Source organism: Peromyscus leucopus, chromosome 14 (genome assembly GCF_004664715.2).
Source record: "Peromyscus leucopus breed LL Stock chromosome 14, UCI_PerLeu_2.1, whole genome shotgun sequence".
Taxonomy (NCBI): domain Eukaryota; kingdom Metazoa; phylum Chordata; class Mammalia; order Rodentia; family Cricetidae; genus Peromyscus; species Peromyscus leucopus.
Window position 1 is genome coordinate 13,412,596 of NC_051075.1, and position 20,457 is coordinate 13,433,052.

General features: G+C 39.5%; 1 protein-coding gene across 3 annotated transcripts in view; it reads left to right on the forward strand.

Annotated features, from left to right (window-relative positions):
• Pnpla8 (patatin like phospholipase domain containing 8) overlaps nucleotides 1-5,109 on the forward strand; it is a 69,339-nt gene extending 64,230 nt beyond the window's left edge. For 2 of the 3 annotated variants that reach the window (XM_028882740.2, XM_037210511.1), the window contains exon 10: nucleotides 2,480-3,676. In XM_028882740.2, coding sequence (XP_028738573.1) covers nucleotides 2,480-2,754 — 275 coding nt within the window. In that variant the 3' untranslated portion in view covers nucleotides 2,755-3,676. Of the gene's footprint in view, nucleotides 1-2,479; nucleotides 3,677-4,743 lie in introns of those variants that run through there. The other variant, XM_037210510.1, reaches the window with a different exon arrangement.
• The last annotated feature ends 15,348 nt before the right edge of the window (nucleotides 5,110-20,457 follow it).

The following is a 20,457-nucleotide window of genomic DNA, read 5'->3' on the forward strand; positions in this document are numbered from 1 at the left end:
CTTTCTGTGCCATTAGAATATAAGGCAAAAGGTGAAGGTATAGCTCAGTATTAAGAGTCCTTGTCTGACATTTGTGAGGCCCACAGTGACACACTTCCTCCAGCATGGCCATACCTACTCCAACAAAGTTATACCTCCTTAAAATGCAAAAGTGCTTATCTTGCCTTATCAAGTTTATTGCTGATTCCAGTTCCTAGCACATATTGAGCCTTTGGCAAGTGTCTATCTCTTAACCTTACTGCTTTATTTTTAGATCCTAGAATGTGTTATTAATTTTTTACAGTAGTAGTTAACAGCTCCATGTTTAAGCCAGTCTCTCCGTATCAGGATACTTTTAGTTAAATCATGAACTTGGTGAGGTTCTTCAGCTCTCTCTTAAGGACTTGTATCTTTTAAAAGGTGACCTACAAAAACATGACAAACTGCATTTTTTCACTCTCTGAAATTTTGCTGAATTCATAAGGTATCTTTTTCACTTTGTTCAGTTAAAATTGACAAAAACTGTATATATAAGGTGTACAACTTTCTTAAATTCAAGTACATTCTATAACAGTTGCTACAAGATAAATGTTTCCATCTCCTGGTGTGATTAACTCTGATTACCATACTGTTTATTCAAACACTAGCATTTATTCAGCTGCAGTAATTGAAAGTTTATACCCTTTAGCCAATATCTTCCTCATTCTTAAACTCCAGGACAGCTAGCATTCAATATTCTTTTTTCCTAAGCTCGACTACTTTAGATTCTACATACAAATATCATGCATTATTTGTCTATATATCTGGCTTGTTTCAATAAGTTCGTTGTCTTTCATATTCATCCATGATGTTGCAGCTAAAATCCTACTGCATGTAAAATACATACTGAAATGCATATCCTGACTGTTGTTAATACTGCAGTGAACATGGAATGACAAATACCTCTTCAAGATTCTGATTTCATTTCCTTCAAATATATACCCAGAGTGGGATTTCTGGTTCATATAGTAGTTATATTTCTATTTCCGTGTAGCACCTCCATCTTGTTTTGATAACAGTTGTATGAGTTTGCTTTCCTGCCCTTTTTCCACATCTTCAGCAACACTTCTCTCTTACCTTTTGATAAGAGCCAACCTTATTAAAGTGTGACTTTGTGCTTTTAATTTGCATTTATGATGCTTCAATAAAATTTTCTTATGGTAGGTCATCAGCTCAGACAGTTGTTTTTTTTATTATTCTTTTTGGGGGGGCCTACCACTCAGCTCCCAAGTAAGTCACACACGGAGACTTACTCTTACTTATGAATGCCTGGCCTTAGCTTGGCTTAGTTTCTAGCCAGCTTTTCTTAACTTTAGATTATCCCATCTACCCTTTGCCTCAGGGCTTTTCCCATTCTCTTACTTCTGTATCTTACTCTTATCTTACTCCATGGCTTGCTGTGTAGCTAGGTGGCTGGCCCCTCAAGTCCTTCTCCTTCTCTGACTGCTAGCTTGATTCTTTTCTCCCAGACTTCTCCTTCTGTATATTCTCTCTGCCTGCCAGTCCCACTATCCTTTCTCCTGTCTTGCCATTTCTTTACATCAGGTGTTTTACACAGGCACAGTAACACAGCTTCACAGAGCTAACCAAATGCAATGTAAACAAAGTAACACACCTTAAAATAATAATCTACTACAGACAGTCTTTAATGAGCCAATCTCATACTGCCTAAGTCTATATTTCAGATAGTGGTGAGTTCTTTTGGAAATTTTAGAAGATGTGAAATGTCACCTCATTGTACTTATGCTCTATTTAATGATACAAATATAGAGGTTTAATTGTGATAATTGACTTTGAAAACAGATGCAAGAATTACATTGAAACATAAATAATAATTTATTATAAATTGTTATTGAAATACAAAAAACAACAGTTTTATATGGTCCACTCTAAGCAATTACTGATTAAGTGGTAAATATATATATGACTGATTAATAGGAACACAAGACAACCAACATGATTCTGTTGTCTGACATTCTTTAAAAAGGAGGAGGGTAAGAGATGGCTCGCTGGAGACTCAGAAACCTTTGGAGGTAATAAGAATGTTCATGACTTATGGTAGTAAAATGTTTATCCATTACCAAACTCTTTCAGATTACACAGTTAAAACTGATTAATTTTAATATGCATAAATATATAGCCCAGTGAAGATGGTCTCCAAAAAAAAATGAAAAACAAAAGGAAAGTAAGGCATTTTATCAGGGAAAGAGAGTCATCAAGTAAGATCATTAATTGAGCAGAATATATAAAGTATTTAGAAAGTGATTTGCAACTTGTAGATTTGTTATTATTATGAATTCCTTGAACCTATTGTGAGTTGGGGTATTAAAAGCGTGTTCATAATGTGCCTAAAATGAAGATAACTTTAAATGAAGAAAAAAATTAAAGGAGCATTCCAAAATAACTTACCTCACACCTTCTTTTCTTATCCACCCTCTCTCCTTCATTTTTGTTTTAACAGAAGTCCATATAATGCTGGATGGTCTGTTACCTCCTGATACATATTTTAGATTCAATCCTGTCATGTGTGAAAACATACCCTTAGATGAAAGTCGAAATGAAAAGCTGGACCAGCTGCAGCTGGAAGGGATGAAGTATATAGAAAGAAATGAACAAAAGATGAAAAAAGTTGCAAAAATATTAAGTCAAGAGAAAACAACTCTTCAAAAGATCAATGATTGGATAAAATTAAAAACTGACATGTACGAAGGCCTTCCATTCTTTTCAAAATTGTGAGAAGGGTATATACATATATTCTCATAAGTGAAGCCCATCAGAAGACCCACCAAATTTAGTGAGGAACTGTGTGCTTCAACATGAGTTTTCTGTGGGATACTGAATGAATTGTGGGAAATCCTCAAACAGATGATGGTTTGAACAGGTTGCACCTTACAGAAGATATGTTTGGTTACAGAAGTCATATGGGAATTAAGTACTTAAGATGTTCATAACCTTTAGGCATTTTATTACTGTGCTAGTTGGTTTTAGTATCTATTGGTCTTAAATTGTTTGATGTTTGAAAATTTATTAACATATGTGCCAAACAAGAAATGGGAAGTCTTGTACTTTGTACTTTGCTTTTAGTTGTCTAAATCATGTGAAAATTGTGTGACCATTGATTTTCTTTGTGTCAAAAGCTGATTTCTCTTGACATTTACACTACTCAGCATTCACTAGGTGCACCTGCAATCCGTGTATTACCTTTCACTGTAATATCCTTCAAAGAGATGTGAAAATGGGATTTTCTGTGTTAAAGTACCTGTATGTTTGAAATAGGAAAGAACTGGATACAGTTTTTTATTTAAAAAGATCAGTGAATTTCCAGTGAACTAACTTTCCTCTTCAGATTTCAAGATAATGTTCACTTTTCTAGAACGAATGCTGTCTTATCATTCACCCTTACAGAATCAATTGTTTGATTTTACTGAGAAAATATTCTTATCATTAACAAAAATAAACTATTGAAGTGATCAGCTGTGCAAGGCTAGTACCATTTTAAGGTTTTATATTGCTCATAATGATTACCCAATTCCTTGTAGCATTTATGAAGAAATGTTAGTCTACTTAGATTTATTTCAGTAATCCTTTTAACTATTTGGGTTTTACCAAAGTCAAAATGTGGTTCTGTAGGCCAAATAAATTCTTCTTTGCTGTATTATTTCCTTTGTAAATCTTTACATTGTGTTGAAATTTCCTATAAAAAATGAAACCAAGGTGTGCACTTATCCACATAAACTAGCACTGACCCTGCTGCCCACACATGTTGCCATGCTGTTTGCAGTGCTGGCTCACTGAAATGATGAAATGGGTGAGAGCTGGGGAGCGATGGAGGATGGGGTGTTCATCTGCTTCCTGCCGCATGCAGCCTCTGTTGTGACTGTGGGGACAGTGGACAGTTGGTGAGAAGAGGAAAGCCAATTGTCAAGTTTTGTGACTTATCATTCATATTTTAGGAATAAGATAAATAAGCATCCAGTGATCTCAGAAGATAATTAAAACAATCCTTTTTAGACTGTAAATACAAATAAGCTCTTACACAGCTAGACTGACTAGTGTAAGAAAAATAGAAACTGCTGGAAATCTGCATATTCTGGGAATTCCTTGCAATAGGTTTCAAGCCCAAGCTGCTGACTGTATGGCCCACACAGTTGTGCCTTGTGAGCTTCTCTTGTGCTAACCTGGTGCAGTTGTGTTGTGCAGCTTCAGACCATTTGCCTTGGTTGTACTTTGCTGGTCATTGCCAGGGGTAATCAATGCCCGGTTTCTTTCTTCAGCCACATACTTTGAGTACTACCTTTGCTCTTTGATCCTGACAAGTCTAGCCATTTGTGGAGTATACAAGTTTTTGTTTGCTCTTATCCCCACTGGTACTGATTATCCAAAGAACTGAGTAATTCCCTGAGAGAACATTCATTCTGTAATGAAAGCAGTACCCTTTGTGTCCAAGCAAGGTGTCAGGGCTCAGAAAGGTAGAGCTAGGACCATTGCACACTCTTAGAAAAACACCATCATCTTAACTAGAATGTGCTGTGCTGGAATGTTGTAGAATGACTTCAGATCCAGCTTGCTGAACTGAATCTGTGATGTTGGATTCAGTTGGTGAGGAAATGTGCTTATTATCCCAGTACATATCACCTTAGTCTTCATATATGACCTTAGAGCTTTTTGCAAAAGTAGATTATCTCAGTATTCAATTTTGTAGACATATCTCATGTCTTTCTTTAGCCATCCTAGGTGCCGTGGTACCGTATAGTGGTGCTGTCCTCATGAAGACACCTCCAAAAGGACTCACCGATCTTCGGAGAAGGGGCTAGAGGAGATGATGCCTGAGCTTTCCTACTCAGTATGCCAACATTGCAGCCTTTCAGAAGGAGCTATCTGTTTACAGAATGGCCACAAATGCCTACAATGAATTTCTTCTACAGGAAATTGAAGATGTCCTCTGTGTAGTTAGATGCATGAACCATTTGCATGGAAAATTCCACTTTGGTTCTATCCCAACAAATTCTTTTCACATTCATTGCACTGTGTTCTTTTTTGTTGTTGTTTCTTGCCAAGTTTAAATACAACAGAACTGTTCATTTAATTTGACTTTTTGAAGTAAATCTATGGCAATTACTCTTTCATGACTAGGAAATAGGAAGCGCATTAAAAAACAGTTTGTTCTGTTCCTGGCAGGAGCTATCTACCATTCAAAAAGGCTTCACAGATGACAGATGCCCCTGGACTAGACTGTTTGCATGTGTTGGTCCACCAGTTTGATAAATGTGCCTCTCAGAAGTTATACTGATTGCTTTGTTCCTTATAACTTGTATTCAACTGATGTGAATAGGTCCAAACTCATCACACCCCACAGATACACATTACTAGTTTGGTTAATTAGTTCATTAAAAATAAAATATTGGACCAATGAGGTGACCCAATGGATAAAGGCACCTGCTCCCAAGCCTGATAATCTAAGTTGAATACTCAGAATACAGTTTGACCCCTGATCACCAGACAGAATGCATGTGTGCATACACACAGACAGAATGCAAACGTGCCTGTGCATACACACACAGTAAAAAATAGAAGAGTAAGCTAGGTGTGATGGTGCAGACCTGTAACCACAACAGTTGGAAAGCAGAGGCAGGATAATCAGGACTTCTCAAGGCCAGCTTGGGCTACATGGTGAGTCCAAAACCAATCTGGGCTTTGCGAGGCTCTGCCTCAGGGGGCCAGGGGATGTAAAATATTGACTGATGTTGATTTTCTTTCATTTTATATATATATATGAGAAACTATCATATCTTATTCTTTGCTTTTAGGCACTACATACTGTGAGGTGTGACAGTTAATACTGTCAATTTGACGGAATCTAGAGTCACATAGGTAATTCTGTGAGCATGCCTGTGAAAGATTATCTAGACTAGGTTACTCAAGATGGTAAAACCTACAACTGTGATAGCACCATCCTGTAGTCTGGCATCCCGGACTGAAGAAAAAGAAAAGAAGCTGAACACTACCTTTCATCACTCTGCTTTCTGGCTGCAGATGCAATGTGAGCAGCTGACTCATGCCCCTGTCCCAGTGCCTTCCTGGGTCATCTATAATAGAAAACATTCAAGATGTGAGCCTAAATAAACTCTTCCTTAAGTTACCTTTCTCAGATATTTTGTTGCAGCAACAAGGCAAGACAGTAATATGGATACATTTTAAAGATTATATTCTAATTTAATGTGAACAGGTTAAGTTGTCAAAAATATATGATAGTCTAATAACTGACATTTAAAAGTCTTCATAAGAACCTTATAAGTTATAAGTATTATCACTGTTCTTAATTTGTAATATCACTGAGATGAAGATAGGACAAATTGGTTTTTGACTTTTCTCAATGCCATTGGGAAGTTAAAACCGTAGTATGATTATGTCTATAATCCTTTCAAATTTAAATACTGTATCTAGGATTAAAAGTATTGTCATATCCTTTCAGATACTATAATATCTACACACTTAAATACTTGATTTAATGTACTTTTCAGTGATCAAAGTAAAAATATCTATTTCATAGAAGAATAAAACAGTTAACAAAGTTGAAGTGATGACTTAGCAGTTAAGAACACATACTGCTCTTCCAGAGGACCTGAGTTCAGTTCTTAGCACCCACATTAGGACGCTTACAACCACCAGTAACTCCAGCTCCAGGGAGATCTCATACCTCTGGCCTCTTCAGCAATCTGTACTCATAAGCACAAACACACGTATACAAAATAAATATAAATAAATAAAATCTTTGCTAGAAATGAAGGCGAATACCTTTAATCTGAGCACCAGGAGACAGAGGTAGGCAGATATGAGTTCTAGGTCATTCTGGTCTACAGAGTGAGTTCTAGGACAGCCAGGGCTACATAATAGAGCCTATTTCAAAGCAAGACAACACAATAATATCTTTAAAAAAATAACTCACCAAGTACTCTTTCTTGTAGCACATATTACTGCTATGTTTGTGAAAGACAAAGTGATTGACAGTAATCCAAAAGTCTATCCAGTTATCTAGAAGAAAGGACAGGCAAATCCTCTTATATTAATCATATCACATTGAATGCTTATTTGGAGGTAGGCCTAGCTATGGAAGGAAGCGAGGGAGGGAGAGAGGGAAAGCCGTATCTTGACAAACTAGAGAAACTAAGAAAAAGGTGAAAGTGATCAAATAGTCTTGGTTTCCACTATACCACCTTGTTAGGCAAAGGTGTTACTTTTCTCTTTTGTACTATTGAGTCATCTCAATCCTGGAAGAGTGTATTCTAGGGTAACAACCATTTTGCTTTTCTGTTGGTGGTAGCATATGACCACTCAAAGGAATTCTTAATAATCTCTCAAGTTGACAAAGTAAAAACCAGTGAAGTTTACATCTCTCTCTGCCTTTCAGATTAGTCTTACTGTGCTTTTTCTTCTATAATGCTTGTAGAACTAAGTCATTTAGAACTAACTTGTACTCTCAGTCATTGAAACTACATTCTGGTACATCACAGTTACTGTTACTTTGCTGGTCTTGAATGACCATGTTTGATAAAAGGATACAGACATCCCACACACATCTAAACATGCCATATGTATCCCTTGCCATGCTTGATTATGTGGAAAATGCTCAGTGTTTAACACTCAAAGCTAGAAGCAAAGGAACATTAGACCACATTAATTTGGTTTATCTGTAGATAGACTATAATGAAGAATTACATGTTTCAAATGTTCTGGTGAAGTTTAGATAGTATAGATTGACAGTAGTAGTCTCATTTTTTCTTTTGGTTTTTCGAGACAGGGTTTTTCTGTGTAGTTTTGATGCCTGTCCTGTATCTCGCTCTGTAGACCAGGCTGGCCTTGAACTCACAGAGATCCACCTGGCTCTGCCTCCTGAGTGCTGGGATTAAAGGCGTACACCACCGCTGCCCGGCGAGATTCTCATTTTTTAGCACATAAAATTTTGACACCCTGATCTTCAGAATAGCATTCCATGTGCCTGTGATAGCACATGGAAAATTTCTGTATCCAACTCCACATGAACATTATCTCAATAAGAAGAGTGTTCAGTGTAACTTTCACAACCAGAAGATTGCTTGGGAAAAAATCTGAATACCCAAAACTACAAAAACAGAAATGTTATGAAAAAATATGAAATTGATTATTTTGATTTTAAAACATGATACTAAAACTTTTATTTACTTACCTGTGGCTCACTAGGTTACTTTCTACTACACAAAACCGCTCGAGAATATTTTGCCCTTCTCCTGGACTCTATTCTCGTGTCTAGAGTCTATCATACACTCTTCTCCTACATAAATACACATACATAAAATTTGGAAGTGAGGATCTGCTAATAGAGAGAATGTGGTGTCTACCTTTCTGAGCCTGGGTCACCCAAAGTGGAATTCTTACTAAGCAGTAAATAACTAAAACAGTTATTTTATTATCTTATTACATGTTTCCAATTCAGTTTGCCACAGGCTTTTTGGAAGTACCTCACACTTAGCACTGCTGCGTGTGTTCTGGACTTTCATCTTTTCCTTAAACTGGACTGAACCAAATCATCTGCCTTGCATCATTATGGAAAGCTGAACCAATCAAAATGCTTTTTTTTTTTTTTTAAGATTTATTTATTTATTAAGTATACAGAAGAGGGCGCCAAATCTCATTACAGATGGTTGTGAGCCACCATGTGGGTGCTGGAAATTGAACTCAGGACCCCTGGAAGAACAGTCAGTGCTCTTAACCTCTGAGCCATCTCTCCAGCCCCAAAATGCTTTTAAAAGTAGCTTCTGAAAGTGAAACTTGTCCCCTATGCTGGGATCCCTTCCCTCTCAGTGTCACAGATTACAGGACTATCATGTCCTTTCACTTGGTGCCTGAAGAAAATCTCCTTCACACATATGCTTGTCTTGTATCTCAACAGGAACTCTGGTAGAGCCCCTTGGGCACAGAACAAAAGGTTCCTTTCATCTGAAGGCTGGGCTTTGTTCTCTTTCTGAACATATCTACTCATTCTAAAATATCTACAGGCATGCTTCCTCATGTTATTCTAACTATTGTTTGGTCTTGACAAAGCCAGCAGTTATTCCACAAAGAACTTGTGCAATATACAGCACTAAAAAAGGCCAAAGTCATTGCCCTCCAGCTCAGGGCCTGTCCACTGCTTTCCAAATAATAAGAATGGGTGGAAGCTGGCAGGAAGAGTGGATGCAATTAGTATTGATCACAGTGGAAATTTGCACTTTTTGTATTTCTTTTACATTTAACACATTTACTTTGTGTGTGTGTGTGTGTGTGTGTGTGTGTGTGTGTGTGTGTGTGTACAGCTTGCTGAAGTTGGTTCTTTCTTTCCACCATGTGGGTCCCCGAGACGGAACTCAGTATATCAAGCTTAGCAATAGGCACCTTTACCAACCGAGTCATCCCACCGATCCAAAAGGTGTATTTCTATGGGACTTGCTTTTATTTTTGTAAATTGGGAATTCTTGGTCATCTAAATGTTATTTTTTGTCATCTCTATTATGAACTTGTCTGTATGTTGTTTCAGTATGTCAACGAACATATTCTTTAATGAATATACAAGGTGAAAAATAATGCAGTGAGCAATGTATTTTACATTGTAAAAATATGCATATATAGCTAGGTGTGGTGGCGCATGCCTTTAATCCCAGTAATGGGGAGGCAGAGGCAGGCGGATCTCTTGAGTTCAAAGCTAATCTGGTCTACAGAGTGAGTTCCAGGACAGCCAGTGCTACATAGAGAAACCCCGTCTTGAAAAAACAACAAACAAACAAACAAACAAACAAAAAACACACAAAAAAGGGTAGAATAAAGCAGATTTTATAACTATATAGTTTTTCAGTTTTGTATCTTTTTTATTTGTATATATTTTTTATTTGTATCTGGTCATAGCACACAGAAAGTTATTAGTTTTATATTCACATGAAGGGCTTCCGCATATTGCTAAATGGAAGACAGTGCATAAGTTAGCAACAGATATCAGAAGAATCTTAATAGATGCAGAAAAATAAGTCCTTTGATGAAGTTCAGTGTCCTTTCATGATTATATCCCTAAAAAAAAAAAAAAAAAAAAAAAAAAAAAAAAAAAAAAAACAAGGCATAGGAGAAACATACCTTAGCACAATAAAGGCTATATGGCAAACCTTTAGGTCTCATTAAATGGGAAAGGTAGAAAGAATTTCCTCTTAACTTCAGGAACAATACACATGCATATTCTTTTCACACTCAGTGAATTTTCAGAGCAATAAATCAAGTGAGAGAGAAAATGAGTAAAAACAGGGAAGAGAGAATTCAAATTATTTCCATTCACAGATGATGTAATTTCATACTTTAAAGACCCTAAGGACTTAGCTAGAAAACTCATTTGATAGTTTGATACACATTTTTAGAAAAATAGCAAAATTTAAAAAAATCCACATATAAAAATCAATAGTTTTCCAATAATCCAATAATGAAGTTGCCAAGAAAAAACTCAGAAAAAATCTATTAACAATAGATTTAAATTTTTTTCTATAGTAAACCAAATAGGAAAAAGAAGACTCTACAATGTAAGTCACTGAAGATTGAAGATAGACCCAGAAAATAGACCTCTCATGCTCATGGATTGCATATATAGTGTATATATATTGTGTATATAGTATATAGTGTAGCTCTGGCTGTGGTATCAAAAGCAACCTGCAGGTACAAACACAGTCCCTATCAAGATTCCAAAAACATTAGTCACAGAATTGGAAGAAATGATCCTATCATTCATGTGAATCACAAAAGCCTGTCCTTTAGCTCTAACTGAGATCTTTCATTTTACCCTTTGGGTTCTAGATTCTTAATTTCTGTGCTTCTCTTCAATTCCACTCCTTTTTACTTAACCCTCTAACCCCTGCCCCATCCAATCTTTTTCCTTCCTATCTGCTCCCTATCTTGAAGCGGGAAGCCCTGAATTCTCCAGTAGTCCGGAGTTCTTTTTTTATTAGCATGCACTGGATCACACAAGAGAAAGGGTGTTGTTTAATGTTTCAAACTCTTTACCATGACCTCCAAGCCTGTCTCTGGCTTTGTGTGTCTCTCCAGACCTCATCTCTTGCCTCTTCTTGCTTTCTTCATTACACTCTCGGACTCTCTGATTCTTTCTGTTGCTGAAAGGACCCAAACCCTCCTGGCCTCTACAGAACGCTGGGGAATTTTGTCATTGGCATTGTTCGTAACAGCGTGTTCTCAGCCTCATTCATTCAGCATGAAACCCTTGGTGAAATGTCCTTCACCACCAGCCTTAGAGTCATTAGTTTGGCTTCACATTTTAAAAAGCTTCTTGAGGATGAGCTTTTCCCTGGTTGTGCTTTATTTATTTGTTTGGTGCCATTCCCGTTGCCGAACTTAAAGATTCCTGAGATCGGGAATTCTTCCTCTCTTCCCTCATTCTGCTGTGTCTCCTCCATATCATCTGATACACAACAGATAACAAACATGTTGACTCTTAATGCACTGAAGGAAGAAATGTGCCTGATTCAAATCTCAACTGAAGCTTTCTACTGTATGACCCTAAGCATGTTGATTAACCTCTTTAAGCCTCTTCAGGATCCCCATTCAACAAATATTGAACTCTTTTCTGTAGTAATATTCCAAATACACAAACTATTAAGTTCTATACAAAATTGTTTCATTAACATAATGGGTAACTACCCATTGATATTTAAATTTTGATAATTAACTAATATCAAAATGAAATTTTTGAGACATTTGGATACTATGATAAAAAATTCAGTATTCTTAGCCAAAATTAAGATAGCATTAGTCATTTTTTAAGAACATTTTATTGTTTCAATTAATCTTGCTTCCATCCCGTTGCCTACTCATGAAAAAAAAAACAATTAGGCTAGATACATCTATGTATAAATCATTTCTAAACTCAAATTACTCATACCCAGAAGTAACCTTAATATCTGTATAGTGAGTTTTGCTATCTCAGTGTACCTGTAACATTTGGAAAGAGATTCACTTCTATTATAAATGGAAGCTTGAAGAAAGAAGACAACTAGAGACCCCTATGTCCAGAAATTTAAAGCTGAAGACCTGGACTCGAGGTCAACGTTAAAGTTTACAATTCTTAGACACTTTGGAGTTCTGTGATAGAATGTGTCTGTGTCTGGAGAGGTAGAATCAGCCCATGACCCCAGCCCTGACTTGGTTCTTGAACCTTCAGGGTTCTCGAGTATATAAAATGAAATACCTGAACCTATATGCCCAAGTACAGCCCCCACCTTTGCAGACATTGCCACACTCCTGCACCAGGCTCCAGGTGTGAACGCCAGCAGAACTGTCATGCTGGAAGCAAGCCAAACGAGATTTGAAGATCCTGGTGGAATTCTTCAATTCTAGGACTCAGGTGTGGACTAGAAAGAGGTGTGGAATTAGCTCAAAAGGAACCAGAACAGGGCCTTCAAAAGCATGGTACTTGCTTGATCCTCTGGACATTATAACTCTAAAATACTGAAAGACTATACCCATTAAGAGAGCTATAAAATACTGAAAGACAGTACACTTATTAAGATGGCTATGCTATAAAAATATAAATAAGTGAATAAATAAATGAGTTTAAATGGAGGTACTCTCCAGCATCAGATAATGCTGCTCCCAGAAGCCATAATTCTTAAACAAAAAAAATCTCCAGAGGCATGTATAAGATATTTCCTTATGATGCAAGGCTATATAGTCCCAGAGATCCTCAAAACAACACAGGGCATTGCCATTTCTCTTGGTTGCCCACTAGAACAAGGTGATAAGACCTTATTGATAAAGATACCTCATAGTTCAGCTGCAGGACACAAATCTCACTGGAACTGAATTGTAAACCTCCTTACTGGCTAACATTTATAGTATCAGGAGGTGCTATACAAACTACTGGAGGAGAAAAGTCACCAATGATCATACCCAGCTGTGAACCTACCCGGCAATAAATGCCCACTTGTGCATTAGTAGCATGTTTGTTATGGGGACAACCAACTGCTTTCTGATTAGAGTTGAGGCTTGTTCCTTAGAAGGAATTCATGCCTGGTACTATAAATCTGGTCAAAGCCCCATGGATGAGGAGGTCACAGGCCATAGTGAGTAGTTTACTACAGTTATTTTGATAAATGGACATGCTCTCAAATACCTTCTAAGTACTTATACTTATAGCCATAAAATAGTGCTGCTTTTTTGCAGTGTGCAGGGATTAATGCAGAGACTCATAACTGGTCAAAGACTAAATGATTGTTGAGTGCTTAGTACTGACAAGAACATCTATCTCACCACTTCCAAGGGTCAGGGAACATCTTGGAAAAGAGGGCTGGAGAATGGGGAGGAATGCTCTGAAATGCTGCTGTCCTTTGGGCAGGTCATGGCATTGCAATAAGCTCACAGCAGCTGCCATTACCTGCACAAGATCTGGCACGTGACCATTCCACCACAGACAGTGAAGGTGCTCATGTGACCCCACCCTTGTTTAAGGAGAGTGATTTTCCCCAGTGGTTGCCCAAACTCCAATAAATGACCCCACACCTGTGCTTATCCAAGCATTACTAATTAAACACACAGTAGGTCACAAAAAGGACATGGAAGCAGAGGGAGACTAGTTGGAAAGAAGGGGTTGAGCAAGAGATGGGGGAGACAAGCGAAAGTAGTGTGGAAATCTGTTCAAAATGTGCCCTGTCGTTGTAGTAAACTGACAACCCTCATATTGTATACGTGTATAAAATTGTCAAAAAATGTAAAGACATACTGGTAAAGATGTGGAGAATGTATCATTGTTGGGCACAGCTGGGAGAAATACAAAGCATTGTATCCACTGTGGAAAACAATACAACTACTCAGAAATTTTTAAATATTGTATGACTAGCAAATGTCACTCCGTGTATGCAACTAAAAGTATTTAAAATAGGATCTCAAAGTATTCATATGCCCATGTTCATAGGATTATGAATGCCAAGAGGTAGACACAACAAAGTGTCTGTCAACAGATGAACAAGTAAGCAAAGTGTGATTTATGTATATAATAGAGTATTCTGCCTTAAGGAAGGAAAGCCTGACACATGCTACACTCTGTATAAACCTTTAGTACAGTAGACTAGTCATGAAAATACTGTATTGCTTTATTTATATGAAATATTTACAGCAGTCAGATTCATAGACACAGCAAGGGCAGCAGTGGTTATCAGAGCCTAGAGGGAGAGGACGCTGGTGAAGATGTCTAGTGGATATAAAGACAGATGGGAGTAATGGTCACACAACATGATACTGCTGAATGGCACACTGAAAATGGTTAAGATGCTAAGTTTCATGTTGTATATTAAAACAGATAGAGTGGAAGTTTACGTCGAGGTTTAAAAGGAAGTTACAAACAGAAGCATGTATGTCAATGTATACTAATCTAGGACCCCTTTTCTTCTTAAAATGAAGCAAAACAGCCAAAGATTAGAAATCTGGCGAATCAACCGTTCATTTAGACCTCGGTGTTGTGCACAGGAGTACTTTCTTTCCTCTAGGGTGAATTCACCTTCATTGTACCTGCCACCTGTGCCCTTGAAGCCAGCAGTGGAAGGTGCACAATGAGAGACTTTCAGCTTGTCTGTTTTCCCTGAAAGGCAGTTTCCTGTTCTTGACGACCCTAACTGTGATGGCTGGTTGCACATTGACCTTGATTAGTCTTAAATCCATTCTGCTGAACTGTCGTACATTCCTGTAGATAGAAGCCTTGGGAATTTGGGAACAGTTGGAGGCACTGGCTATAGGAGCATGGTTATTGCTGTTGAAAATGTCCTTCTTTCCAACTCGGTTCCTTTGTCCTGGGGGGCATGGGGACATTGAGCCAACATGAAGATAATAGTGACTCACAGGTTCCCGGAAAAGAAATTCACATATGGCAGCCACTATGGGTCACACTTTCCTCTACTTGCTTGCATATCATCTCCTTCAGATAGGTGTCAGGGCACTGTGTTGCTAAGCAGCAGGCAAGAAATGGGTTTCAAATTTCTGGCTTCATCTGACGTGTGCCCAAACGGCATCAGGCTAGCACACAGAAATCTGTGGTTGGGCAGCAGATGGCAAGGAGAAACATGAGGGAGCAACTGGTGTTGTACATCTGTGGAAACTTTCCACTGCTCACTGGTCATGTGATGTGGTCAGCACCTCTGATATTACTTACATATTATGAACATGCAAATGTACGTCCCACTATTATCTACAGTGAGGAATCATCACCCACTAGGAATCTCTAAGAGCTGGGCCAGCTGAGACCATGATTGTCAGCCAAAAGGAGAAAGATGCAGCTCTTGGTGGGACACTGAGGATGGCCCACATTGTCTGTGGGAGCTAAGTGTGACTGGGTGTGGAAGTGGGCACTGCTGAGGTCAACTTCAGACAAGACACACAGGTGGCTTCCTCATCTGGTGCTATTTTGTATCTTGTGACAATGGCAGTTGATCATTCTGCAAAAACAGCAACACTGGAATGCTCTGAAACATCTGTCTGTGATGATTTAGCAGCTTGTGGTTTAGCAACATTTCTTCTCAGCCGGTGTCTGTGGATCCAGAACCAAGCATTGCTTTGTTGAAGCCCCTGGTTCAGGACCTTCTATGAGACCACAACCAAGGATCAGGCCTGGACTAGAGTCATCTCAAGGTTTGACTGGGACAACTGGATTCACTGGGCTGACTGAAACAGAATTAAGCTGCCATCTGGCTTTTGGACCAATGACCTCAGTTCTTCACAGTTTGTTGGCTTCCTTAGGAAGGGCATCTATCTTCATAGAGCATCTCTTATGTGGCAACTGGTGACTCTTAGCTCAAGAGAGCAAAAGAATAAGAAACCAGGTCACCTTTGTAACCTAAAGTCAGGAGTGATAACCCACTGCTCTGGCAAATTGTTCATTAGAAGCACTTCACTGGGACTAGGCTGAAGCTGCACTTGCTACTTAAAGCTGAACTGCTCCCAAACGCCTGTGTTAAAACTTAGTTGGGAAGTAGCAGAACCTTTCTGAGTGGAGCCTAGGAGGAGGGCTTCAGGTCATTGGGAGTGTGTCCTTGAAGGAAATTGTGTCCTCGTCATCTTTGTTTTGCTTCCTGGCTTACGGTGAGCAGGCTTGCCAGCACACTCTCCTGCCACCATGTGTGGCCACACCAAGTGCAATGGGACTGACTGGCCATGGGCTCTAGTCTCTGAAATGGACGAGCAATCTCAACGCTCTGTATGTCGACTATCCTAGGCATTTGTTTTGGTCACCATTGGAGTTCTTAGTATTTATTACAGTGATCGACAGCTCTCAGTAGCTGGGAGGAACTGTACATAGGTAAGAGCACAGCAGGCAGTCAGTAGAAATCACCTTAGAAGATGAGCTGTCCAGCAGAACAACCATAATTTTTAACAATATTGGATTATAATGTCCTTTCAAATAGATGGCCTTTAAAAATAACTATTATTAACATATCTCTGTCAGAATCTGAAGATAATGATGATGCAGGTAAATGTCATCTGTGTAGCAGATTACTATGTGATATTAACGTAACTTTTTGAAGTGCTCTTATTTTTCAGACCTGGAATTCACCAACCATTCATTTGAGTTTTGTTAGGGTGTGGAAGGTGGTATAAGAAATATTCTTCATTACCACAAAAGTACACAGCTAAAACCAAATTTCTGTGTTCGCCTAGTCCAAAATACGCATTTCACAGGGTTGGAGCAGGTGGAGATGGGAAGTGAGCTGCCGGTGGGCACACTGATCATGACTAGGGTAGCTGGACACATGCTTGATTTCAGAAAACCTGAGGCCAGACTGTAAGGCAGGGCCTCCCTGGGAGGCCTGCAGCATGGATATGGACTAAGCAAACTTGGATAAGAAAAGAAGGCAAAGGAAGCCAAAGGGGGAAAGTGGGGAGCGGGGAGAATTCTAGGAAGACGGAACTGAAAAAGAGGAGTCTAAAGCTTGTTCACTCCAGGTACCACTGGAGGGCTCCAGGGCTCTCTGTGGAGGTGCTTTAAAGCAGTGACACTCTGCTTCTCCCGTGGGGAGAAACACAGTGGGCTGTCACTGACAGGCAGCGTGGCGCAGTGCCGAGTCTGGATCCAGTCTCTTCTGCAGGCTGTCTAACCTTTCAATGGACACTTCACCTCGAGGTCCGGGGACATAACCAGTCCGAGGGAACCCCCACCCATCTCTGCCCCAGCTGCTGGCCAGCAGGGAACTTCACCTCAGTAGCTTCATTTTCTGAATGGAGGATGATACTAATATGCACTGTACAGACTTTCCCTCAGATGAAACACTTTAATAAGTGTAAAGTACCCCTAACAGCAGTGAACTCCTGCAAAACTCTATTGTTACTGAGGGATCAGGTCAAGAGACTTACCTTATTCCCAGTCCTCATCTCTTAGAAGGTGGAGGGAAGCTTGGATAGAGGATGGCCAGAGGACAGGCTTAGAGAGAGGAAGGATAACTGGGTGATTGTGTATATCCCTAGCAATACGCAGTCACATCACACTGTGTGGTGTGCCACCCAGCAAGTCACAGAGACTGCTTTAGAAAGTCCTTTTGCCCACTCAGCCAGCTTCCTAATCCCTTTTCAAAGCGTTCTTAGGCTGCATCTGTCAGATTCTGCCTGCAGTTCGCTAATCTTCCAGGAGGAGAAGCCCTAGCAATGCAGGGTTGCCATGTAGTTGAAACAATAAACAGGAAGTTAAAACTGCATAATTTCATGTGAGTATAACTGTTATATAATATAAAATCATTTCCTTTTAATTTCAGGCTGACGGTATGGTTCCCATCCCCTCCAAATAATTTTTGTTCGCTGGCTTTTTAACTGAAACATGTATTTATTTCACAAATATCAAATATTGCTATTCAAACTAGAATTTCCAGAGCATTTAGGAAGTCCTTATTGTGAGAGTTTATGTCTCCTCATTCCTCGAAAGGCCCCAGTGACAAACCAAAAGTTCGACTCCATGAAAGTTCACCCTGGGGAGCCCAGGTGTTTGTTGGTCTTCCTTCCAGAGCATAGGTAGGGGGAGTTTATAGGAGCATGGTGACCTCAGAACAACCACAGTGAAAAATCTTCACCCAGCATGGGTAGTGACTTCCCCATAGTCACAGAGATGGAACTCCCAATTCAATTAGTGTCCCCCAGCCAATGTATTCTAGCACCTCCTGAGGCCACATGCAATTAGGGCAGAATTGCATACAAATGGCAAGGACAGATGGATGATCAGTGAGGGTCTAATACACACACACACACACACACAAACACACACACCCTCCTTCTATGGGGGAATGTTAACAGTCAATGTGAGCAAGCCTGATGGTCTCTTGCAAGCAGACATGGCTGATGTAACAAAGATAGATGCCATTTTTCTTTGAGGACTATATTTCCACAACAGTCTTATATACTCTCCATTGTTTAAATTGAACCACATAGTAACCCTGGGTGTTACTGTTCTACAAGTAGATGAGGAGAACCGTGCCCAAAGAACCTGTCACTTGCCTGAGGTTCAATTATGATACTTGAGTAGCTCTTATCCTAACTGGTCTCAGAGGAACCAGAACTGGCCTGGACCTCACTAGAACCTCATCCTGTCTGTCACATGTTGGCTTCATCAGCCGGCACCGAGGCCTAAAAAGGGGAGCCATTCTAAGCAGAAGTTGGAGTTGTTCAAGGGGTGTGAGATTGTGACACAAGGGATGCACATGTCATGTTGCTTCAGTACCCAGAGGACAGACTGCTGTGTGGAGACAGACCAAGCACTGAAGAGAGGTGGCCATGAAGTTTTTACCTCACAAGTTTGTCCTACAGGATTCAATGAACATGTCAGGAAAATTACTGAGGCCCAATCTCAGGAGCTGAAGTGAAGGGACAGCTCCAGAGCACAGAACTGGGCATGAGAAAGATAGGCAGGAACGCTCCATGACTCTCAGCAGTCATGTATAAGGCAGGGAACTCAGACATCACCACATAGCTGGGAATGGAGAAGGGTGGTGTCAGTTAGTATGGCTATTTTGCAGCTTCGTATCATCTGTTGATGGAAAATTAAGTCCAACAAAAACAAAGACATATTGCTCTTGAAGACCTGGGATTATTTTTGGAGCCAAATATGCAAACAGATCATTAACATGTGACCAAGCACTATTACATTAGGTCACACAGGGACCCAGGAAGGAATTCACATAAAGGTAACAAACAAATAAGTCAGGACTCTGAAGCCTGAACTGGAGTTTGTCAAATGAAAAAAAAAGAGATGAAAGAATATTCTAGATAGAAAGATTCTCACATATAAGCCTCTGTGTAGGAAAATTGCCGAAAAGGTGAGTCATGTGCAGATTGCTAGGCATACCAGAGATCTTTGGCTTATTTTTAGGAAACAAAACAAGACAAAGTCAGACTGTATCTTTTTTTTTGGTACCATGTCATCATTCGTTTTTCTTTCTCTTTCTTTCTTTCTTTCTTTTTTTCTTTCTTTCTTTCTTTCTTTCTTTCTTTCTTCCTTCCTTCCTTCCTTCCTTCCTTCCTTCCTTCCTTCCTTCCTTCCTTCCTTTCTTTCTTTCTTTCTTTTTTTCTCTTGGAAAATATTCTAGAAGGAAATTTAGAGAGTAAACAGAGAGGGGTGAAGTAAACAGACAGGTTGCGGTGGAGCGAGACCCAAAGTCTAGAAGAGTGACAGAACTGAGGAAACTGTGTGGGCAATGGCAGCACAGCAAGAGAGATCTTAATACTGTTGGAGGATGTGAGGGGGTCCTGCGTGTTTGGCAGTTCAGAGAAAGAAGACAACACTGTGCATGTGAGTGCATGCATGCTTAAGTTCAAATTACAGTTACAGAAGGGCAGAGGAGCTGCCAGGACTCACAGTCAGGATCCGTTTTTATTCACGAATCCCCTTCTAATACCTGTTCTGGAGGCTGGAGGCCGATGAGAGGCTCTAAAAGTAAATGGTCAACCTGGGCAGTACCTGCGCCTTGTAACTGGGCTTGCAATGGGAGTGGGCCAGTTAAGTGTCCGGCTACGTGTCCTGGACATCATTGCACTGAATGGTGCTGCAAGGGGCCCCAGAACCTGAATCGTGTAGTAAACAGTGTATACTCAAATTCTACATGTCTAAGGGGGGAAAAATCTGTATAATATTCTGCAATTTGAAACGCTAATTTCAACCAGTCCAGAAACCCCAATTCCTACTACAAATAGCATCTACTTAAACGCTAAAGGTACCCTTCCTCAAGAGTATTTGGAAAAGACAGTTGTAAAATTGTAAAACAGTATTCACCCCATCTCAACTAGTGTTTCAAAGGCACCAAATGTTTAAGAGATGGGAGAGGAGGGGATTGGAGGTGAGAAAAGGAGGGAGGGAAGAGATGTGGTGATCCAAATCCACCCATCACACCGAGGAGAGCGGCATTTAAAACACTCATT